Consider the following 25,790-nt stretch of genomic DNA (forward strand, 5'->3'; position numbering starts at 1 on the left):
AATCTGAGCAGCTGTCTTACATTGTTTGCAGACGACGCTGTCGTTTATCAACCAGTAAACTCATCAGAAGAACAAAACAAATTGCAAAATGATTTAGAAAAGATGTATGTGTGAAAATTGGCAATTGATCCTAAATAACGAAAAGTGTGAGGTCATCCACATGAGTGCTAAAAGGAATTTGTTAAATTGCAATTACACGATAAATCAGTCAAATCTAAAGACTGTAAATTTAACTACAAATCTAGGAATTACAATTACGAACAACTTAAATTAGAAGGAATACACAGAAAATGTTGTGGGGAAGGCTAACCAAAGACTGCATTTTATTGGCAAGACTCCAAGGAAATATAACAGATCTACTAAGATGACCGTCTACACTACACTTGTTTGTCCTCTTTTAGAATACTGCTGTGTGGTGTGGGATCCTTACCAGATAGGACTGACAGAGTACATCGAAAAAGTTCAAAGAAAGGCAGCACATTTTGTATTATCTCGAAATATGGGACAGAGTGTCACGGAAATGATACAGCATTTGGGCTGGAAATCATTAAAAGAAAGGCGTTTTTTATTGCGATGGAATCTGCTCACAAAATTCCAATCACCAACTTTCTCTTGCTGGCCAGAGTGGCCGAGCGGTTCTAGGTGCTACAGTCTGGAACCATGCGACCGCTACGGTTGTAGGTTCGAATCCTGCCTCAGGCATGGATGTGTGTGATGTCCTTAGGTTAGTTAGGTTTAAGTAGTTCTGAGTTCTAGAGGACTGATGACCTCAGAAGTTAAGTCCCATAGTGCTCAGAGCCATTTGAACCAACTTTCTCCTCTGAATTCAAAAATACACTGACCTACATTGCGAGCCCCCCCCCCCCCCCCTACCCACCATGAACCATGGACCTTGCCATTGGTGGTGAGGCTTGTGTGCCTCAGCGATACAGATAGCCGTACCATAGGTGCAACCACAACGGAGGGGTATCTGTTGAGAGGCCAGACAAATGTGTGGTTCCTGAAGAGGGGCAGCAGCCTTTTCAGTAGTTGCAGGGGCTACAGTCTGGATGATTGACTGATTTGGCCTTGTAACACTAACCAAAATGGCCATGCTGTGCTGGTACTGCGAACGGCTGAAAGCAAGGGGAAACTACAGCCATAATTTTTCCCACGGGCATGCAGCTTTACTGTATGGTTAAATGATGATGGCATCCTCTTGGGTAAAATATTGCAGAGGTAAAATAGTCCCCCATTCGGATCTCCGGGCGGGGACTACTCAAGAGGACGTCATTATCAGGAGAAAGAAAACTGGCGTTCTATGGATCGGGACGTGGAATGTCAGATTCCTTAATCGGGCAAGTAGGTTAGAAAATTTAAAAAGGGAAATGGATAGGTTAAAGTTAGATATAGTGGGAATTAGTGAAGTTCGGTGGCAGGAGGAACAAGACTTTTGATCAGGCGAATACAGGGTTATAAATACAACATCAAATAGGGGTAATGCAGGAGTAGGTTTAATAATGAATAAAAAAATAGGAGTGTGGTTAAGCTACTACAAACAGCATTGTGAATGCACTATTGTGGCCAAGATAGACACGAACCCCACGCCTACTACAGTAGTACAAGTTTATATGCCAATTAGCTCTGCAGATGATGAAGAAATTGATGAAATGTATGATGAGATAAAAGAAATTATACAGATAGTGAAGGGAGACGAAAATTTAATAGTCATGGGTGACTGGAATTCGGTAGTAGGAAAAGGGAGAGAAGGAAACATATTAGGTGAATATGGATTGGGGGGAAGAAATGAAAGAGGAAGCGGCCTGGTAGAATTTTGCACAGAGCACAACTTAATCATAGCTAACACTTGGTTCAAGAATCATAAAAGAAGGCTGTATACATAGAAGAAGCCTGGAGATACAGACAGGTTTCAGATAGATTATATAATGGTAAGACACAGATTTAGGAACCAGGTTTTAAATTGTAAGACATTTCCAGGGGCAGATGTGGACTCTGACCACAATCTATTGGTTATGAACTGTAGATTAAAACTGAAGAAACTGCAAGAAGGTGGGAACTTAAGGAGATGGGAACTGGATAAACTGACTAAACCAGAGGTTGTACAAAGTTTCAGGGAGAGCATAAGGAAACAATTGACAGGAATGGGGGAAAGAAATACAGTAGAAGAAGAATGGGTAGTTTTGAGGGTCGAAGTAGTGAAGGCAGCAGAGGATAAAGTAGGTAAAAAGACAAGGGCTACTAGAAATCCTTGGGTAACAGAAGAAATATTGAAGTTAATTGATGAAAGGACACAATATAAAAATGCAGTAAATGAAGCAGGCAAAAAGGAATACAAATGTCTCAAAAATGAGATTGACAGGAAGTGCAAAATGGCTAATCAGGGATGGCTAGAGGACAAATGTAAGGATGTAGAGGCTTATCTCACCAGAGGTAAGATAGATACTGCCTACAGGAAAATTAAAGAGACCTTTGGAGAAAAGAGAACCACTTGCATGAATATCAAGAGCTCAGATAGAAACCTAGCTCTAAGCAAAGAAGGGAAAGCAGAAAGGTGGAAGGAGTATACAGAGGGTCTATACAAGGGCAATGCACTTGAGGACAATATTATGGAAATGGAAGAGGATGTAGATGAAGATGAAATGGGAGACATGATACTGCGTGAAGAGTTTGACAGAGCACTGAAAGACCTGTCGAAACACGGCCCCGGGAGTAGACAACATTCAATCTGAACGACTCTCGGCCTTGGGAGAGCCAGTCCTGACAAAACTCTACCATCTGGTGAGCAAGATATACGAGACAGGTGAAATATCCTCCGACTTCAAGAAGAATATAATAATTCAAATCCCAAAGAAAGCAGGTGTTGAAAGATGTGAAAATTACCGAACTACCAGTTTAATAAGTCACGGCTGCAAAATACTAACATGAATCCTTTACAGATGAATGGAAAAACTAGTAGAAACCGAGCTAGGGGGAAGATCACTTTGGATTACGTAGAAATATTGGAACACGTGAGGCAATACTGACCCTACGACTTATCTTAGAAGCTAGGTTGAGGAAAGGCAAACCTACGTTTCTAGCATTTGTAGACTTAGAGAAAACTTTTGAGAATGTTGACTGGAATACTCTCTTTCAAATTCTGAAGGCGGCAGGGGTAAAATACAGGGAGCGAAAGGCTATTTACACTTTGTACAGATACCAGATGGCAGTTATAAGAGTCGAGAGACACGAAAGGGAAGCAGTGGTTGGAAAGGGAAGGAGACAGGGTTGTAGGCTCTCCCCGATGTTATTCAATCTGTATATTGAGCAAGCAGTGAAGGAAACAAAAGAAAAATTCAGAGTAGGTATTAAAATCCATGGAGAAGAAATAAAAACTTTGAGGTTCACCCATGACATTGTAATTCTGTCAGAGGCAGCAAAGGACTTGGAAGAGGAGTTGAACAGAATGGATAGTGTCTTGAAAGGAGGATATAAGATGAACATCAACAAAAGCAAAATGAGGATAATGGAATGTAGTCGAATTAAATCGGGTGATGCTGAGGGAATTAGATTAGGAAATGAGACTCTTAAAGTAGTAAAGAAGTTTTACTATTTGGGGAGCAAAATAACTGATGATGGTCGAAGTAGAGAGGATATAAAATGTAGACTGGCAATGGCAAGGAAAGCGTTTCTGAGGAAGAGAAATTTGTTAATATCGAGTGTAGATTTAAATGTCAGGAAGTCGTTTCTGAAAGTATTTGTATAGTGTGTAGCCATGTATGGAAGTGAAACATGGACGACAAATAGTTTGGACGAGAAGAGAATAGAAGCTTTCGAAATGTGGAGCTACAGAAGAATGCTGAAGATTAGATGGGTAGATCACATAACTAATGAGGAGGTATTGAATAGGATTGGGGAGAAGAGAAGTTTGTGGCACAACGTGACTAGAAGAAGGGATCGGTTGGTGGGACATGTTCTGAGGCATCAAGGGATCATCAATTTAGTATTGGGGGGCAGTGTGTAGGGTAAAAATCGTAGAGGGAGACCAAGAGATGAATATACTAAGCAGATTCAGAAGGATGTAGGTTGCAGTAGTTACTGGGAGATGAAGGAGCTTGCACAGGATAGAGTAGTGTGGAGAGCTGCATCAAACCAGTATTAGGACAACAACAACACTGCGAGGAATGATCACCACTATAAAATAAGGGAAATCAGAGCTCATACAAAAGACATAGTTCTTCATTCTTCCCGCGCGCTATACGAGATTGGAATAATAGAGAATTGTGAACCCTCTGCCAGACCTTGATAGTGATTTGCAGAGTATCCATGTAGATGTAGATGTCGATGTAAGTCAGCAGAACAGTAATTGCAATACTGTTTTCTTCTGTATGGGTACATTTAGTACCAATATTAGAGAAGGAAAGTTGCTACTCACCATACAGTGGAGATGCTGAGTCCCAATAGGCACAACAAAAAGATTCACACCATTATAGCTTTCAGCCATTAAGGCCTTTGTCAGCAACAGAGAGACATACATACAGTAAAAGGCTGTCCTCCCTACAAACTGAGTGACATAACGTTTCTTTTATTGTTGTCATTGAAGGTAGGCGAAATGCTACGCAGTCAGTGGAACTGTACAGAGAGTGATATCCTGACAAGAACCCACCTTCACAATGGTTGTTTTCTCATCTTGTTATAACGCTTCAGGAAACAGGAAGTTTCAACCCACAACAATGCAATCGTCACAGCACTTGCACAGACGAAACTGCCAAAGTTGCTGTTATCGCTTCTGCTGCTATAAATCCACTTGTGAGCACAAGACAGCTTGAACACCAGACTGGCATTCCTGAAACCACTGTATATCATATTCTTACATGTCACCAGTTCCATGCTTACCATGTACACCTACATCCAGAATTCCATGGGAATGATTTCCAGAATTGTGTACAGTTCTGTCGGTGGAAACAGCAGCAAATCATCACCAACCCAAACTTCTTCTACAATGTTCTATTAGCCAATGAATGTTCCTCCTCAAACAAAGGACAGGTAAATACAAGGAACATGCATTATTGGTCCAGCGACAACCCCCAATGGCTTAGACCGGTAGAACATCAGCATCAAAGGAGAATTAACGTCTGGTGTGGGATGCTTGGTACCACAATTGTTGACCCTTATTTCATCAATGGTAGTCTAAACAGCACAGCTTATGCCAACTTCCTCAGGCAAATTTTCCTCCTCTTCTAGATGAAGTGCTGCTAAGAACCAGAATGCTTATGTGGTATCAACATGACGGATGTCCAGCACACAATGCTTTGCATGCATGTCGTGTTCTGAACCGAAGGTATCCTGCCAGATGGATTGGTCGAGGAGGAACAGTTACTTGGCCTGCTAGGTCCCCTGATTTATATCCTCTGGACTTTTTTATTTGGGGTTGCATGAAAGACATCGTCTACCATGATATTCCAACTAAAGAGGACATGCAGGAATGTATCATGCTTGCTTGTAATTCTCTTCAGTAGACAACACTGGAAGTAGTAAATAATTCTTTCATTCAACGAGTGCACCAGTGTATCGGTGTCCAGGGTCACCACTTTGAGCACCTTTGATTATTCTACTCCTGGGAAATGGTACAGGAGAATCAAAGTCAATTTTGTGTTATGTTTTTACTTGGTTTTCATTTGTTTTCTGACAAACAGAAGTGGACAAGTTTGTGATCCCGGGCTCAAAGTCAATGTTGAGTTATTTAATTAATAATGTTGTGTTTCTGTGAATGGTACACTGTGATACATTTTTGAATAGGTCTCTGGAAGAGGAAATGAATTACTGAATAAAAGATACAGGGTGCCATTTAAAAAAGCAATACCGCTGTTCATATCTTTGTAAAAAACAAAGCTACAATGAAGGCAATTATACTGATTGATGTCCCCCTGAGAGCTAAAGAACATTTGCTTGAAACATTTTGTAATTTGCATCTGGACAAACAGTTATTTAGGGTGGTCAAGATAAAATGGGACGACCTGTATATATAAAATTTTGTATGTATATATAAAATTCTTGCTTGGTCATTGTATCTTAAAGACTACCCTTCTTTGCGGAAGCCACATCTGACGTATCACAGTCTTTTTACATATTGTAACAATAGAGTTTTTTGGCTTTCCACCACAGTATCTTTATGTGATACATCTAATGTATGTATATATAGTGTCAAAAGAGATGACAGATGATTTCAATATATATAAATGTTATCAAACTAATACAACTGATTCCACTGAATTGTTTTTGTTGATGCATACAAGATCATTTGTCTACAAAAGAAACATAAAAAAGATAATAAAGATAAATGCTAACATAAAAGTTGTGTCTACTTACCTGATGCAATTTGAACTTGCAGCTTTTAAGAAACAAAGCAAAATGATATGAATGATTTAAGTAGAAGAATATTTAATTAATGAAAAAAGAAATGCAAATATGAACTGTGTTCAACTATATGAATGAAAAAGATAAATCCTATTATAATATTTAGGGTTTGAATTACAATTACTTAATAAATAAAAACACACTTACTCATTTATATGTGATGCCATGTGTGAGGGTACAGAATTTTTGGTGTAGTTAAACTTAGGATTTTCCCCTCGAGTTTTCCGTACCCTCATCATCTATAAATGTTGTTGTTGTTGTGGTCTTCACTCCTGAGACTGGTTTGATGCAGCTCTCCATGCTACTCTATCCTGTGCAAGCTTCTTCATCTCCCAGTACCTACTGCAACCTACATCCTTCTGAATCTGTTTAGTGTATTCATCTCTTGGTCTCCCCCTACGATTTTTACCCTCCACGCTGCCCTCCAATACTAAATTGGTCATCCCTTGATGCCTCAGAACATGTCCTACCAACCGATCCCTTCTTCTGGTCGAGTTGTGCCACAAACTTTTCTTCTCCCCGATCCTATTCAATACTTCCTCATTATTCATGTGATCTACCCATCTAATCTTCGGCATTCTTCTGTAGCACCACATTTCGAAAGCATTATTTATTAATTTCATGTTAAGAGTTTATGCACTTTAACAATACACCCCCACACAAATATAAGTATTTGTTTGTGTTATATCATTATTTGTTTGAATCTCTCCTTGGGCAATGTGCGGTGGCCACAGTTTGCCAGACACAAATACGCACACACACACACAGGTTGGTTAGAAACAGTCTGAAAAGCATGTAGGTATATTGCAGGGTAGGTTGCAGTGAGGAAAAAATTCAATATGTTGCCTTGTTTCCAAGTCAATTAGCATTGAAGTTAGCCAATTAGGCCACTCTGTGTGCGAATTCAAGCAGCCTGCCAGAAACAGTGTCTCCAAATGTGTACTTCATTTGGTTTCCTAAAACTGAATAAGAGAGAGTAATACAAAAAAGGTTTGAACTTTAGCCAAAGGCTGAGCAGTCTGATGTGCTATCATTTGCGCTATGAGGATACCTGACACTAATTGTGTATAGCAGGCCGCTTGAATTTATGTGCACAATGGCCAGACTAGCTAACTTCAATGCTAATTAACTCAGAAATTATGCAATATATAATTTTTTTAACAGTTATTTCTCAGCACAATCTATCCTGCACACCCTTTCAAGCTTTTCAGACTGTTCCTGACCACTTTGTATTTTCAAGAATGTATAAGTCAGGTGTCATAAAAAAGCTGTTAGTTACTTTCGGTGTAATTCCGATATCCACATTGAAAGCATAACTGTATATGAACATGTAATAAATGTCCATGGTTATATAATCCAGTGGACAATTATTTCCAGAATAAGGAAAAGTACAATAATAAAGAAGATAATGAAACTAATATACTTCAAGACTATTTTATGATTTTGTCACTCAGAACCCTCTCTCTCTCATCTCTATCAAGAGTAATTTGAGGGCTGTGCGTTATTGGGACATGATCCTTGAATCTATTGCCAACACTTCAGCTGATTGGTTCATCTTTCAAGGAGACAACACACAAATACACTGCACCCAGAACAACATTGCTCCAAGAGGTTAAATCAACTGAATGGAATGGCCTGCAGTATTTGCTAACAAGAGCCATGTTCAGCACACTTGGGATCAAATGTAACTGGGAGTGCATCATTGCAGGAACCTTCATCATAAACTGTAGGGCTCAGGAGTGCTGCAATCAAGGAGCAGGACAGGCTTCAGCAGCAACATCTTAACCACCTTGAGGACAGCAGGTCAAGGAGGATTCAAGCTCATTAGAATGCATAAAGGGGAGCAAAATGGTGTTGAAGGTTATCCAGCAGCTAATTTTGATTTCACAGGTCTGCTATTTCAAACAGACTGCCTTTGTGCTGGTAATCACCAAACTTTTATTGAACACTGAAGTTGTTTTCTATCTTTATTATTACTTATTTTATTATTATTTATTTTTTAATTTTATTTTATGTTATTATTTATTTTTTAATACTATAAGCTTATTCTGTGCCCTTATACTATAGAAGAAGAATGGGTAGCTCATGAGGCAGCAGAGTATCAAGTAGGTAAAAAGGCCAGGGATAGTAGAAATCCTTGGGTAACAGAAAATATATTGAATTAAATTGATGAAAGAAGAAAATATAAAAATGCAGTAAATGAAGCATTCAAAAAGGAATACAAACATCTCAAAAATGAGATTGACAGGAAGTGCAAAGTGACTAAGCAGGGATGGCTATAGGACAAATGAAAGATCATAGAAGCATGTATAAGATAGATAATACCTACAGGAAAATTGAAGAAACCTTTGCAGAAAAGAGAATCACCTGTATGAATATCAAGAGCTCAGATGGAAAACCAGCCCTACGCAAAGAAGGGAAAGCAGAAAGGTGGAAGGAGTCTATACATGTGGGATGTAGTTACGGGCAATATTATGGAAACTGAAGAGAACATAGATGAAGATGAAATGGGAGATATGATACTGCATGAAGAATTTGACAGAGCACTGAAAGACCTGAGTCGAAACAAGGCCCCACGAGTAGACAACATTCCATTAGAACTACTGATAGCCTCAGGAGAGCCAGCTATGACAAAACTCTAACCATCTCGTGAGCAAGACGTATGAGACAAGTGAAAGACTGTCAGACTTCAAGAAGAATATAATAATCACAAAATACAGAATTCCAGAGACGTCAACAACAGAACCATTCTTATCTAAGCTTCAAATTATGCTAGAAGACCTTTGCAGAGACAAAAAGAAAAAAACTCTAATAGCTGCTGATTTTAATATTGATATAACATGTGATAGTAGCTACGCTTCAAGATTCACTGACTTAGTAAAGAAATACGGTTTCAAGTTTCTTTGAATCTATCAGAGACAATGGGAAATCAGCAACATGTATTGACAATGTTCTAACTAATTATCTATATGAAAATGTATATAAATTTTGTCTAGATCTAGGTATTTCAGATCACTGTGCATTGTTCATTGAGCTGCCACAGACAGGCAGGAACATTTCATGCATGAGAAGCCACATGAATAGGAACTTTAGCAAAGAAAACATGCTAACTTTTAGTGAGAAGCTAAAAGAGACAACATGGCCTTTTGATCACTGTAGCTCAAGTGATGAAAACTTTGAGAAATTCGTAAATTGGTGTCTTTAATGAAACATTTTCACCTAGACTCTGCAGCAATAAAATAACAATTAAATTAAAGTGGATTACCCAGGGCATAAAAATTTCCTGTGTAAGGAAAAGGCAACTGCAGAGAGAACTAAGATGTAATAAAGATTTTGTTGTTGTTGTTGTGGTCCTAAGTCGCCATAGCTCGATTCTCCCAGTCCTACCTGAAATATCTGAAAAACTTGCTGTTGCACAAATCCAAATCTTCACTGCAAAATATTCTGTTATTCTAAACAATCAATTTGGTTTTCAGCAGAGAAAAAACACCATAGATGTAGTAAACAGTTTCACTGAGAAAATAAGTACATCATCAGACAAGAGAAATAACGTGGCAAGAGTTTTCTACGACCTCACACAGGCGTTTCGATTCTGTAAACCAGGCATTGCTTGTGTAAAAACTTGAAAATACAGCATTAACAGCAGTGTCCTCCAGTGGCTTAAATCCTACTTATCAAACAGAAAGCAAAGAGTTAGCATCTCTTCAAATGGCGCATGTTATTTTTCTGACTAAAAAAAAAAAATATCTCAAGGTGTACCATAAGGCTCCATATTAAGCCCAGTCCTATTTCTCTTCTATGTAAATAACTTACCATTAAATATCACCTCCCCATCAGTTCTGTTTGCAGTTTGAACATCAGGATTTGGAAAAAATTCCCAAATTTGTGATCAGAACCTTCGGTACCTTAGAAACTTGGTTTCAGCTAAATGGGTTGAATCTAAACATATATACGACTCAAACGATGCAGTTCAAAACCAAACAGTCAAAATGTGAGCAGATTAAGATTGTACATAACAACAAAGAAGTAGAAGAAGTTGACTCAGTCAAATTCTCAGGTTTAAATGTAGATAAAAATTTGAGCTGGCAGGCACACATTGCATACCTAGCAAACAAACTGAGCAGCTTTGCATTTGCATTGCAAGTATTATCGACTGCATCTGACATGGACACACAAAAAGTAGCATATACAAGCTACTTCAAATCCATTATTAGGTATGGTATTGTTTTTTGGGGTAACTCGACATAGTGCAGATACTAAAACTACAGAAAAAAAAATCATTTGAAATATGTGCACTGCAAATCACAAAGAGCTATGTTGACCATTATTTAGAACACTTAAGATATTAACTCTGCCACCCTTATACATATAATAGATTATTATATTTTTGTATGTCAGACATGAATTATTTGAGGGAAACCATTTTGTCCATTCACATGATACTAGAAACAAAGAAAATTTTATGCTCCCCATACACTGCCTCAGACTGTTAAGCCCAGGGAACTCAATACATGGGAATGAAAATTTGTAATAAATTAAACAGCAACAAGTTGATGCAGACGAATTTAGATTCACTTAAAAGAAAGCTATATGAGGTACTGACACTGAAGTGTTATTACTCAGCGGATAAATTCATGTAGGACAAACTGGAAATTCAAACTGGATACAATGTGTTACATATTACAAGAAATATGCTTATAGTGTTATTATTTACTGTAAGGCTATTATTTGAAAATGTAAAAATCATTGTAACTGTATTATAAATTTTTGACATGTCTCCTTTATGCAAACCAAATGGATTGCAAATGTACGTCTTGAGATGAATAAAACACAATTCACAATCCCAATCCCAAAGAAAGCAAGTGTTGAAGGTGAGAAAATTACCGAAATATCAGTTTATTAAGTCAAGGCTGCAAAATATTAACACAAATTCTTAACAGGCAGATGGGAAAACTATTAGAAGCTGACTACGGGGAAGATCAGTTTGGATTCTGTAGAAATGTTGGATCACGTGAGGCAATGACAAGGAGGATAGAGTAAGGAAAGGCAAACCTACCTTTTTAGCATTTGAAGACCTAGAGAAAGCTTTTGACAATATTGACTGGAATACTCTCTTTCAAATTCTGAAGGTGGCAGGGGTCAAATACAGGGAGCGAAAGGCTATTTATAGTTTGTACAGGAACCAGATGGCAGTTATAAGAGTCGAGGGGCAAGAAACGGAAGCAGTGGTTGAGAAGGGAGTGAGACACGGTTGTAGCCTCTCCCCAATGTTATTCAATCTGTATATTGAGCAAGCAGTAAAAGGAACAAAAGAAAAAATTGGAGTAGGAATTAAAACCCATGAAGAAGGAATAAGAACTAAGGTTTGATGATGACATTGTAATTCTGTCAGAGGCATCAAAGGACTGGGAGGAGCAGTCGAATGGAATGGACAGTGTCTCGACAGAAGGATTTAAGATGAACATCAACAAGAGTAAAATGAGTATAATGGAATGCAGTAGAATTAAATCAGGTGATGCTATTGGAATTACGATTAGGTAATGAGTCACTTAAAGCCATAGATGAGTTTTGCTATTTGGGGAGCAAAGGAACTGATGATGGTCGAAGTAGAGGGGATATAAAATGTAGACTGGCAATGGCAAGGAAAGCGTAAATGAAGAAGAGAAATTTGTTAACGCTGAGTATAGATTTAGGTGTCAGGAAGTCCTTTCTGAAAGTATGTTCTATGGAATGAAGCCATGTATGGAAGTTTATTATGGACGATAAAGTTTAGACAATAAGAGAACAGAAGCTTTCAAAAATGTGGTACTACAGATGAATGTTAAAGATTCGATGGGTAGATCACATAGCTAATGAGGAGGCACTGAATAGAATTGGGGAGAAAAGGAATTTGTGGCACAACATGACTAGAAGAAGGGATCATTTGATAGGACACATTCTGAGGCATCAAGGAGTCACCAATTTAGTACTGGAGGGAGCCATGGAGGGTAAAAATCGTAGAGGGAGACCAAGAGATGGATACACTTAGCAGATTCAGAAGGATGTAGGTTGCAGAAGTTACTTGGAGATGAAGAAGCTGGCACAGGATGTAGTAGCATGGAGAGCTGCATCAATCTAGTCTCCGAACTGAAGACCACAACAACACCAACAAGGCTTACTCTTTCATTCCCTGCTCCTCCTGATTATAAGCCCCCACCTGCACACAGATACACACACTGTGTAAAATGTTCTTTTAGTAGTTTTTAAAAAGAACACAAGAAGATTTTTTGTGGCTTCTTTCTATAACAAATGAATAAGAAAACAACTAACTATAGTGGGTTGTTTCATGAACATTAAAAAGCTGTGTACAATGTTAGAGTTGCCAAAATTATATTTGAAAATGTTCTTCTGGTGTAGTATTCTTCTTGTTATGTTTGTTATTTTAACTGTCCCACAGACATGAACTTCACTGGTATGTTTTTTAATACAAAGGTACAATGTAAGCAGAAACGCAAATGAATAAATTTACATAAATATTTCACATAAGGATTCAGCAATTCATTAAATAGTGTGGAAATAAAATCTCTGATATCTTACTGCTTATTATTTGACTGATGATGTCAGCTGTAGCAAGTGCTTGTGTTTCTTTGTAATTAAAAAATTTCATGAAGCTGCTGTAGCACCACATGGAAACAATCAATGCAGAGACCTGGAAATTCAACCATATGAAAGGTAGTTCATTAATTGTTGTGATAATAGATACAGGTAATATAGGGGCTGAATGCTGTTGTGCAGCTATTCAGGTTGTGTTCTTGACTAGAGCATCACACACACACACATTCAATCACCTGAAGCTATTATCAATTAGACATACACATCAAAATGATTGACAAGAGAACGTAACGTAAGATGATAATGTTAACACTTTACAAGCGAAAATGCAATACAGAATATACTTAAATTCACACTGGTTAGCGTTTTCCTTCATGAGATGTACCTTGCAGTGCAGTTATATAAACAGACACAAAAAGCTAACAGCACACCTAGCTGTTGAATTCATCCATGCACAAGTCATGTTCTGTACATCCGATCATGGGAGAGGAGGCTTCCAGGATGTGGAGAGGATCAAACTGTACACTAACAGGCAGGAGCAGCTACTACTGGCCACTTCTGTAACGAATCTAACAGTAGATTATTACTACAACTAATCTACTCATGGTGATAATTATGGTAATTACTTATAGACTATTATACATATGAGGTGCAGTCATCCAGTTTTAATTATCACCTCAAAAAATCAACTGAAAACCTGAAACTGTGTGATATTGTTTGACCTCCTATACAATTTCAGTCTTCAAAGCAACACGTTTTCCCCCACAAAGGATGATGTGGTTGAGACATTGGTTGTAGAAGCCTGCATTGTGGCAGTCCAAGAGACATTCTACCTCAAAAGTCACCTTAGTGTCATTCTCGAAGTGCGTGCCACACAACAGTTTCTTCACTTGAGCAGAGAGGAAGAAATTACTGGGTATCATGTCAGAATATGGGGAGTGAGGCAAAATCTGACAGCCCAAGGAAGTTGCTTGTATGACTGTGTGGTGCAGAGAATAAACTTCAGCACTATAGTGGAGTAAAAACAGTCCTCTGGACAGATTAACACAATGCTTCGCCTTGGCAGCTTCCTGTAACCTTGTCAGGAGATTTTCATAGTATGCTCCTGTGATGTTTAGCCTCATATGGCCATAATCTGTTAGCACAACATTATGGCAGTCAAAAAGCACTCTACATCACCATGCTCCCAAATCTTCACTTTTTCGTTAATTATTAGTCAACACATTTTCACAGCTTGCTTTGCTTCTTTGCCTCGGGGCTGATAGTAATACACACGGCACTCGTCCATGGTGATTAGGCAACCAAAGAAGTCATCTAGGTCAACATCTACTTCTACTGAGTGGTTATAATTAAAGTGCAGTGTGGGCTGTAATTATCATATGACAGCGAAACTGGGTAGATATGTCAATATGTAGAGCCAGAACAGATTTATACTGGAAAAAATATTAGTTCCAACTGCGACCACCTGGTGCAAATCTTGCATTGTACACCATTTGTATGATAGTATGACATCCACACTATCATTTGACAATCCATAACATGAGTGAACAGTACGGTTATAGAGAAGAGAGCCCTTGCATTGTTAGTGAAAATGTTTTAAGTGGACGGCAGTAATTACAGTGCTGCACTGAGAAAGTATCAACGAATGAAAGGTCTGGGCAGAAGCCTGATGTCATTAAATAGTTTAAAGAAGATGATAGGGAAATTCAAAAACAAAGGTGAGCTCGGCTGACTGTGCAGTGTGCGCCACAGTAGTGCCACTGCTCTTGCGCTGTCACAAGAATAGTCAATCCCATGGTCAAGAGAATGGAAAGTTTTGTGATCTATTTTACACTGGTACCTGTACACGATCCAGACAGTGCAGCAACTGAAACCTCATGATAGGCCACAACATTCTGAATTTGATCTTCAGTCTCTGGCACGGATTTAAGATGACATGGTGGCCAGGCTACATCCTATGGAGTGATGAGGCATATTTTACACTACTGGGTGCAGACTGCCAAATTTTGAATACTGTTAAACCGCACTTACCATATGCGACTGTGTCATGTGGGTTCACAAGAATTTTCATTCTTGGTCTGTTCTTCTTTGAAGGGAATACACCAGAGGGCCTGTCAGGTGTACTGTGACGTCTGGTCTGTATGTTATCGATACCCCCTCACACAGCATACGATTTCTACTTTGGAAGAGCACAACTGTATGGAAACCACTATTTTCATGCAAGATGGGGCAACACCTCATGCCACTCACCTAGTGAAAGATCTGCTTAATGCAATCACCCACGAATGTGCTATCTCCAGAGGTTTCCAGATGCATGTCCTGCATGATCACCTGTTCTGAATCCATGTGACTTTTGGCTCTGGTAATACCTACAAGAATGCGTTTACCAGGGACACATTCGGTCTCTATCTGATCTGCAGGCCAGTGTACAATAACATGTTGCTCATATTCCACTGGAAATTCTGCAAGCAATTGCTGACCATGTCATTTTATGGATATAGTGTCTTGTCATTGTCTCCATTGTTCATGTATTGAACAAACTGTGTCATTGGTGGTTACTAATCAACATTATGCCTTTCTCACTTCTTTGACCTTTTCTGCCCATGTCCTGTTCCTAATCCATTACATACGGAAATATTTCTATACATATTTCTCGCATCTGGTGGTCCAAACTGGAACTGATGTTTTCCCTGCATAAATTGGTTCTGGATTGACGCTTAGAATATTTATCAAGTTTTGCTGTCATACGATAATTACAGCCTACACCAGACCTATGTGAGTAGCTGCACTTTAATTACAGCCATCTGGTACATACATACTTCTCAAGCCACCACACGGAGGGTACCTTGTACCACCCTCTCCTTCTCCCCTCAAAAATGGAGCTAGGGAAAAACAACTGTCTATATGCCTAGAACTGTTCTGCAGCCTGTCATAAATGTCAGTTCTCTAAACTCTACTGACAGTATTGTGGAAAGAACATTCTCTTCCCTACAGGAGTTCTCATTTGAGTCCACAGAGCATTTCCATAATACTCACGTGTTGATCAAACCCAGCTCTGAATAGCTTCTATGTCTGCCTTTACAGATGAGGTAAAGTTTGCAAGAATACTCACATTAAACTAAAGTCAACCATTCACCTTCCTGACAACTCATCTCACGTGCCTGTGCCATTTCATATCACTTTGCAACATTACACCTAGGTATTTATTCGACATGACTGTGTCAAACAGCACACCATGAATAAAGTATTTATATATCACAGCACTGTTTTTCCCACTCATCTGCATGTTTTAAAATACATTTAGATCACGCTGTCATTCATCACACTAAATAGTCACTCAATGATGACACTTTCCTGTACACTACAATATCCCAGCAAACAGTTCACAGATTGCTGCTCACCCTATCCATCAAATGATTGATGTATATAGAGAACCAGAATGGTTCTTCCTCACTTCCCTGTGGTACTCTTGAAGATACATTTGTCTCCAATAAACATTCGCTGACCAGGACAACACACTTTCACTTATGTAACTTAAAAAGTGTTCAAGCCTTTCACATTTCTGAGAACCTATTCCATATGTGGGGACCTTCATTAAAAGTCTGCACTGGGGCACTGTGTCAAATGCTATCTGCAAATATGGTGGTCTATTGCCCTTCATCAATGTTTCACAAGATATGGTGTGAGAAAAGGGCAATCTGAGCTTCGTGCAGACTATACTTTCTAGATTCATGTTGACTTATGGACAGAATCTTCTCTCTCTTGAGGAAATTTATTATACTCAAACTTAGAATATAATCGTAAAATTTAAATGGCAAGATCAAAAAATCTAATCACCAAGCGGCAGCATGGGAACACAAACAAAATGATTTAACTTTTACAAGCTTTCGGAACCAGTGGCTCCTTCTTCTGGCAGAAGAGTTGAAGGAGAAGGAAGAGGGGTGAAGGAAAACGACTGGAGAGGTTTAGAGAAAGGGGTAGATTTTGGAAAAGTCACACAGAACCCCAGGTCAGAGAGACTTACCAGACGGGATGAGAAGAAATGACTAATTCTTGGGAAATGCACTAGACAAGATTTGAAAACCAGAGAGCTTAAGGGTGGAAGACAGGATAATATGCATGACAGAGGTTACTACTAAAACATCATGGATGAGTTAATAAGAGTGAAAAGATAAGTGCATTGTACATTACAGAGACGGCCGAGGGGACGGCGGAAAATAGACAAGTAAGACAATGAAAGATGTAGAAAATTAAAATGGAGTGAAAAAAAGAGTAGTTACTGTGAATAAATGCTGAGACTAAAGGAATTAATGTAAATTAAGGCCAGGTGGGTGGCGAGAACCGAGGACACTTGTAGTGCTATTCCCACCTGCAGAGTTCTGAGAAACTGGTGTCTGGGGGAAGAATCCAGATGGCGCATGTGGTGAAACAGGCACCTAGGTTATGACTGTCATGTTGTGCAGCATCCTCTGCAAGAGGATATTGTGTGTTCCCTATATACACCCTCTGCCTATGCTCATTAATACTGACTGATGACTGGGTGATAGTCATGCCGTTGTAAAAGGCCAAACACTGTTTCATAACAACTGGTATATGACGTGTCATTTCACAGGTAGCTCTTACTTACATTTTGACAGTTGCCATCCTCTCCATGCCAAACATTTCCTCCCATACAGCCTTGGCATTTGAGGCAAACATATTTGTTCAGATGCAGACTCTTTACAACAATACACCCCCCTCTCTCATATCAGCCTTCACTGGACATAATTATCCCAACAGCCTAGTTCAAAAGCAGATTTCGCAGGCCATCACAACCAATCCTGGTACTGCTGATGCCTCCAAAAAAGCAATTGTGGAGCACACCACTTGTCACCTAGTATTATCCTGGTCTTGGATGTATCAATCAGCTACTTCAAAAAGGCCATGACTTCCTAAAATCATAACCTAAAATGAAATCCATTTTGTCTGAGATTTTGCCCACCACACCTAGAGTAGCTTTTCATCACCCTCACAATCTCCGCAATATCCTTGTCAGACCCTATGCCCCTTCTGCAGCCGTCTCCCTACCCTATGGCTCCTACCCCCATGACTGCCCCCACTGCAAGACCTGCCCTATGCACCTCCTACCACCACCTATTCCAACCCTGTAACTGGCAAAGCATATACTACCAAAGAGAGAGCCACCTGTGAAATGACACATAATATCCCAGCTGGTGTGTAAGCATTGTTCGGCCTTTTACATCGGCATGACAATCACTCAGTTATCAGTCAGGATGAATGGGCATAGGTACAGGGTGTTTACATGGAACACACAATATCATGTTGCAGAGGATGCTGTACAACATGACAGTCGTAACCTTGGTGCCTGTTTCATCACACGCGCCATTTGGATTCTTCCCCCGAGATACTAGTTTCACAGAACTCCGCAGATGGCAACTAGCACTACAAATGTCCTTGGTTCTCGCCATCTAGGTGGCATTGATTTATGTTAATTCCTTCTGACTCAGCATTTATTCACAGTAACTGCTCCTTTTTTTCAGTCCATTTTAGTTTTCTACATCTTTTATTGTCTTACCTGTCTCTTTTTTTTGCCATCCCCCCTGAAACTTCTGTAAAATACAATGCAGTTAGCTTTTCACTCTTATTAACTCGCGCATGATGTTTTACTAGTAATCTCTGTCTTGAATATTACCCTGTCTTCCACCTTTAAGCTCTCAGGTTTTAAAATCTCGTCTGTTGCAGTCCCCAACAATCGGTCTTTCCTTCTCATCCTGTCCGGTAAGTCTCTCTTGACTCAGGGTTCTGGATGGCTTTTCTAAACTGTACCGCTTTCCCTAAACCTCTCCAGTCTTTTTCCTTCACCCCTCTTCCTTCCCCTTCAACACTTCTACCAAAAGAAGGGGCCACTGGTTCCGAAAACTTGTAAAAGTGAAATCCTTTTGTGTGAGTAGATTTTTTTATCCATCCATTTACATAAAATTATCAATAATTGATTATTTTAGTTGTTATATTAGAATATGCTGAAGAACTTTGCAACAAACCAATGTTAAAGATATTAGACTGTAATGTTGTGAGTCAATTCTTTTACTCTGCCATGTGTGGCAGTCACATGGGACTGCACACTGGGCAAGAGATTCACAATAAATCCAACATAAGTAAATGGCCAATGCCAACAGAACTGGAATTCCAAGAAGATCTGGTGACTTATTTCTTTCAACTCTTTCAGTTGCTTCTCAACACTAGGGATTCCTATTTTTACGTTCTACTTTTGGAAGTCTCTGGGTCAAATGATGGTATGCCTGTGTGATCCTCCTGTCTGAATGATTTTTTTAAATGCTGAATTTCAAACTTGAGCTTTCCTTCTGCTGTCTTCTATTGCCACACCAGACTGTTCAACGAGTGAGTAAACAGTAACCTTTGACCCACTGAATGATTTTATTTAGGACCAGAATTCTTTCACATACTCAGCAAGCTCTTTCACCAATGTTTGACAATGGATGTCACTGTACACTTCATGCATCACTATTTTTTATTTTTTTTAATAGATGCGGAGATTTCTACTAACTGTTGCCTGTCAACATTTTTGCATTTGTTTTGAACCAAGGGTGCAACAATCTCAATTTCCTCAGCATACTCCAAATTTTGTTATTTAACCACAGTGGGTTTTTTCCATCCTTAATCCAGTTACTCAGTACATACTTCTTCACAGCACAGTTTACATTCAGTTTACACTTTGCCTATAATTTCTCTATGTCTACCATAGTCTAAGCAGGAAGCTAACAACTGCTTATCTGCTCTTTCCAGCACAAAAATTCGCCTAGCATTCTTGATAGATTTATTAACTTTAGTAATCACTGTCACAATGGTGACATCACGGTCATTAATCTCTGTCTCTAAACTGACAATGTCCAGAAGGTCATATCTGTTTGTACATACAATTTCTAAAATATTCCCATTGGGTCTGAGTTGTCAAACGAGCTGCTTAAAACAGTTTTTGGAAAAGGTGTTCAGAAATACTTCACCAGACTGTCCATCTGCACCACCTGTATTAATCTATAGACATCCCAGTCTACACTCATTAGGTTCCAGTGGCTCTAATACTGTACTAATGCTACTCAAACTTTTTTGAAGAATTCTACAACTACTACAGTGGAAATGGGCAGCTGAAAAAAAAAGGAGTAATCATCAACTTGAGTTTACCAAGCCCAGTTGCTCACTCCCTCATAACTATGCAGCCATGGTCAGTTTCAACCACAACCGACATAATATTTTTTGAAATGATGAAGACAATCAGCTGTTTGCATCTATAAATAGTGGTTGGAGGATGGCAGAATTGTGAGTAGGTGACAAGGTGTCAAACAACTGTGACTTGCACAGAACATGGAGGTGGCCAAAAAGCAATACAGACAGTGATCTGTGTCAGAATTGATGTCAAAGTACAATGCTGGTGCAGGTACAAGTGTTCCAGGGCACATGCTTCAGCACTTCTTGCTGAGCATGGGACTCTGCAGCAGGTGACACCCATACATTCCCACGTTGACCCAATGACATTGTCAGTTACCATTGCAGTGAGCATAGGAGCATGATGATTGGACCATGGATCAATGGAAACATGTTGCCTGGTCAGATGACTCCCCTTTCTTGCTACACCATGTCAACAGTTTTCAAATACCTTACAGGAATGCAGCTGGGTGACGTCATCGACACCTGCCAATATTTCAACAGGAGAACATCCTGCCATTTTCAAGGAAAAACTGCAGCAAGTAAATGCTGTGCAAAAGAATTTAAAACCTCAGTTTTAAGAGAAACTCAGTAAAGTTCACACACACACACATACACACACACACACACACACACACACACACAGACAGAGAGAGAGAGAGAGAGAGAGAGAGAGAGAGACTGTAAATACTAGCGCAATCGTAAATCAAATATGACCAGTGTCAGACGTTATCGATACTGGAATTAATAGTCAACAGGGGAGGTTGCATAAACTCTGTCCCTCTGTTTTTTGACAAGTGGGAGACCAGGATTCCATACAGAATTTAAACAAAAACCACAATCTCTACTCATAAGGCTATTTGCTAATTTAATTTCAACAGCTTTCTTAATAACACTGTCCCAATAGCTGGAGATGCATGCCAGAGTCTCTGTGTTGTTATATTCCATAGGATGACCCGTGCCAAGACAATGTTCCGGAATGGTGGATCTGCTCGTGCCACTTATGCTCTGTACACTGATCATCCACACTCCTGATAGTCTGACCAATGTATGACATGCCACAACTGCAAGGAATATGGTAGATACCCACCTTACACAAACCAAGATCATCTTTTATGGAACCTAAAAGAACCAGGGTCTGAGATTACATGGGCCCCATGAACTGAGGTACAAAGTACACCTACACGTTGAGCCGAATGGTGACATCTGTCAAACTGCAGAGACAAGTCAGTGTGAGGAGGCTTCCTACAAACAGTATGTCTCAATGTACCATCCACCTTCCTCCTGACCAATACATCAAGCAAGGGAGAACAGCCATGCTTTCCCACCTCTATCATGAAACAAATATTCAGGGAGACTAAACTCAGGTGTTCTAAGAAGTCCTAGAAATTCTCACTGCCATGAGGCCAAACCAATGACAGTATTGTCTGCATGTCTAAGAAAACACACAGGTTTCAAAGCTGCTGACTCCAAGACACATTCCTCAAAATCTTTCATAAACAAATTGGCAACAATAGATGACAATGGGTTTCTCATCGCAACTCTGTCTGCTTATAGTACTGGTCATCAAATAAAAAGTAAGTACTATCAGGACTGGAGTAGAGAGCGTAAGTGCCAAACATGTTTACAGAAGACAAGCAAATCCACCAATACAGAACACCATCTTGGCACCAGTCATCCTATTGAAGATATCAAGGAGATTCTTGCATGCACTTCCAGCTACTAGGAGAGTGTTATTAAGGAAGTTGTTGAAATTTAATTAGCAAGTAACCTTATGAATAGAGATAGTGGTTTTTATTTAAATCCTGAATGGAATCCTGCTCTCTCGCTTGTCAAAAAATAGAGAGACAGAGTTTATGCTACCTCACCTGTTGATTATTTTCATTATTTCACTTTTGGTAACTTCTGATGTTGGTTATCTTTGATTCGTGATGGCACTAGAGTTTGCAGAGCGTGTGTGTGTGTGTGTGTGTGTTTTATCTTATCTTTACAGACTTTCTCTGAAAACCGAGATTTTAAATTCGCTTGCATAGCGCTTACTTGCTTAAGTCCTGCCTTCAAAATTGTAGGGTGCGCTCTTGTTGAAATATTGGCAGTTGTTAACGACATCACCTGGCTGCATTCCTGTCAGTTATTTGAACATTGTATATGCTAGGAGAAACTTGGGTCTTACAGGTCAACAGTTGTGTCTGGATACATTGTCATTCAGACAAATGGCAGTTCAAAACATGCACTGCAATACCGATTAAGGCCAGTGGAGGAAGTATTATGCATTGAGGGACATTCATTTAGTCTTCCATGGGTTCTGTTGTAGTAACTGAACACACCATGACAGTTGTGGCCTACGCACAAACATTACTACAGACAACCTGCATCCCTTCATGCTTGTTGCCTTTCCCAAGACAATGCCATCTTCCAGCAGGATAAATATCTGTGTCACAAGACCATAATCATGGTACAGTTGTTTGAGGAGCTTGACTGGTGAACTCATGTTGGTGTCTTGACCACCAAATTCACTTTATATGAACGTAATGGGATTCTACTCGGTGACAGCTCTGCACTCACAAACCACAGGTCTGTAATTTACGGAAATTCTGTGGCCTGTGTGTAGACATCTGATGCAACACAATTTTGGTAACCTACTTGTTAAATCCATGCCATGCAGAATCGCTGTTGTACCATGTTCCAGAACTGGAACAACATGCTATTAAGCAGGTATTCATAATGTTTTGCCTCATCAGTGAAAGTCTCCATTCATGCAAGAGGAATGGTTTTAATGCCACACTATTTTCATCAGCCTAGAAGAATTTTATGTGTTACGCATAAGATCATGGAAAATGCCACCAGCAATTTTTCTCATTCAGCTGTACCAAGCTAAGTTCATGAGATCACATAATGCATGCTCGCTAGAAGTAAGTGTACAGCTACACCCACTTTTTTTTCTTTTCTTATTGGAACAAATGACGCCTGTCATTGGGGCTCCTAGGTCATTTTGGGTCATTCCAGTGGCTGGCAGAGACAATACCAGCCTAGCATATGTAATTTCAATGAAGCTTGCAATTTGCAGTGGGCCTTTGGTTCTGAGTCGAGTGGAAAGACTTAAACCAGAGATTTCAAGGGTTCTGTAACAAGCTAGGCTGCACCTTCCTGGACTCGCACCATAGGGTTGAGAACTGAAGCGCTCCACTATACGGGTCAGGCATACACAACACATCAGGGGCTAATACTCAGACAGCCGACTGTGTGTGGGATGCACACAAGGGTTTTTTAGTTTAGGCGGCTCTCTGTCCAATCCAGATAATGACAGCTCTAGAAAATCCAGAAGTATCAGTGTAAGATCGAAAGAAATGCCTCTCTCAGGAGAGTATTAAAAACCTAATGGTTAACTGCTGAAGTATTTGCAATAGAGTGCCATGCTTTGGAGCACTCCTGAAAAGTAGTGAAGCTCACATTATACTAGGTACAGAAAGCTGCTTGAAACCTGAAATTTACAGCAGATTTGGGGAAATCTGAGTGTATATCAAAAGGATAGGCAAATGGGAAATGGAAAGCACGGAAGGAAGATTGGGGTTAAAGTCTTGTTGACATCAAGGTCATTAAGAGAAAAAAGCGCAAGCTCAGATTGTATCAAGCATGGAGAAGGAAATTGGCAGTGCCATTTCAAAGGACCCATCCCAGCATTTGCTTGGAGTGATATAAGGCAATCACGAAAAACACAAATCTGGATGGCTGTATGCGGGTTTCAACTGTCATCCTCCCGAGTGCGAGTCTAGTGTGGTAACCACTGCATCACCGTGCTTGGTCTGGAAATGAAAGTGGTGTATTTGTTGCAGTAGACAAGAAACTCATATTCACCGAGATAGAAACTGAAGCTGCATGTGAGACTGTTTGGTCAAGACTCAGCATCAGGGGTGGGCATAAAATGATAACTGGATTCTTCTACCGGCCATCAGATGCTTCTCCCAATGTAACTTTAGAGAAAGCTTCAGTTCACTTGTACATAAGTTTCCCAATGATACAGCATTCATTTGTGGAGACTTTAATCATCCAACAATCAATTGCGAAAATTACAGTTTTGTTAGTGGTGGAAAAGCCTTCTCTGAAAACTATCTAGAACAAATAGTTAGGAACCCCACTCGTGACGGAAATATATTGGATCTTATGGTAACCAATAGACCCAACGTCTTCGAGGATGTCCACAACGAAACCAGTAACAGTGATCATGACACGGTTGTGGCAACAGTGATTACCAAAGTACAACTAAAACAAGCATATTGAACATTCATTGGATAGATATGTGCCCAGTGGAACAGTTCATAATGGGAGGGGCCCTCCATGGTATACAGTCACTGAAAAGAAACTTCTAAAATAACAGAGACTACTGCATAATAGGTGTTAAACAATAAATAGAACTATAGATAGATAGATGGTGATGAAACATGCCTGACTGTCAATGACTACCATATCAGAAAACCCAAAGAAATTCTGTTTGTATGTAAAGGCTCTTGGTGGCACCAAAGTTAGTGTCCAGGCCCTAGCGAATGAGACAGGAACTGAAACTGAGGGTAGCAAAGCAAAAGCGAAATGCTTAACTCTGTTTTCAAATGTTCCTTTGCAAAGGAAAGCCCATGAGAATTGCCCAAATTTAATACTTGTACAACTGAAAAGATGAGCGAAATGAGTATTAGTGGCGCTGGTGTAGGGAAACGGCTGAAATCGTCAAAACTGAACAAAGCTTTAGGGCCTGATGAATCCCTATCAGATCCTATACTGAATTTGCAGCTGGGTTAGTGCCTGTTCTAACTATAATCTATTGTAGATCCCCCCAACAAAAATCCATGGCCAGTTCTTGGAAAAAAAGCACAAGTCACACCCGTCTACAAGATGGGTAGTAGAAATGATCCACAAAACTATCCTCCGATATCCCTGACATCGATTTGTTGTAGAATCTTAGAACGTATTCTGAGCTCAAACGCAATGAGATATCTCAAACAGAATGATCTCCTCCATGCCAACCATCATGTGTTCTGAAAACATCGGCCCAGTGAAATCCAACTCACATTTTTCTCACATGACCTGCTGAAAGCTATGAATCGAGACAGGTAGATCCAGTATTTCCTGATTTCCAAAAAGTATTTAACTCAGTACCACACCCTATGCTTATTGTCAAAACTACAATCATATGGGATGTCAAGTAAAATCAGTGACTTGACTGAGGCCTTTTTGACGGGGGACACACGATGTTATCTTGGATGGAGAACCATCATCAGATGTAGAAGTAACTTAACTGACAAAATTGCAACAAAAAAGGTCACATTGCTTCTGTTTATAGTGCAAAAAATCAGCACAATGATCCTGTTGTGAATATGGAGGTATCCATTGTATTGGCCATTTCTGCTGTGCGAAACAAGCTTTCCATTGATGTTATAATTTTTCATAAAGTTCTGCACAATCAAGTGGTTACAGGAGCTGCGGTAACCTTGTTAAGCTCACAAACTTACATGGACTTGGGCTCTGCTCCGCTTCATCCTGTGTCACAGATAAATTAAATAAACAGAATATTCCTATTCTTGGCCAATTTTCTG

The 25,790-nt window shown here is 39.6% G+C and overlaps 1 protein-coding gene across 3 annotated transcripts in view; it reads right to left on the minus strand.

Moving 5' to 3' along the window:
- The window catches only part of LOC126164481 (uncharacterized), a 178,168-nt gene that overhangs the window by 79,797 nt on the left and 72,581 nt on the right, over positions 1–25,790 (minus strand). For all 3 annotated transcript variants that reach the window (XM_049920245.1, XM_049920243.1, XM_049920244.1), the window contains one exon: positions 12,970–13,081. In XM_049920245.1, the coding sequence (XP_049776202.1) occupies positions 12,970–13,081 (112 nt within the window). The remainder of the gene's footprint in view (positions 1–12,969; positions 13,082–25,790) is intronic.

Source organism: Schistocerca cancellata, chromosome 1 (assembly GCF_023864275.1).
Source record: "Schistocerca cancellata isolate TAMUIC-IGC-003103 chromosome 1, iqSchCanc2.1, whole genome shotgun sequence".
NCBI lineage: Eukaryota > Metazoa > Arthropoda > Insecta > Orthoptera > Acrididae > Schistocerca > Schistocerca cancellata.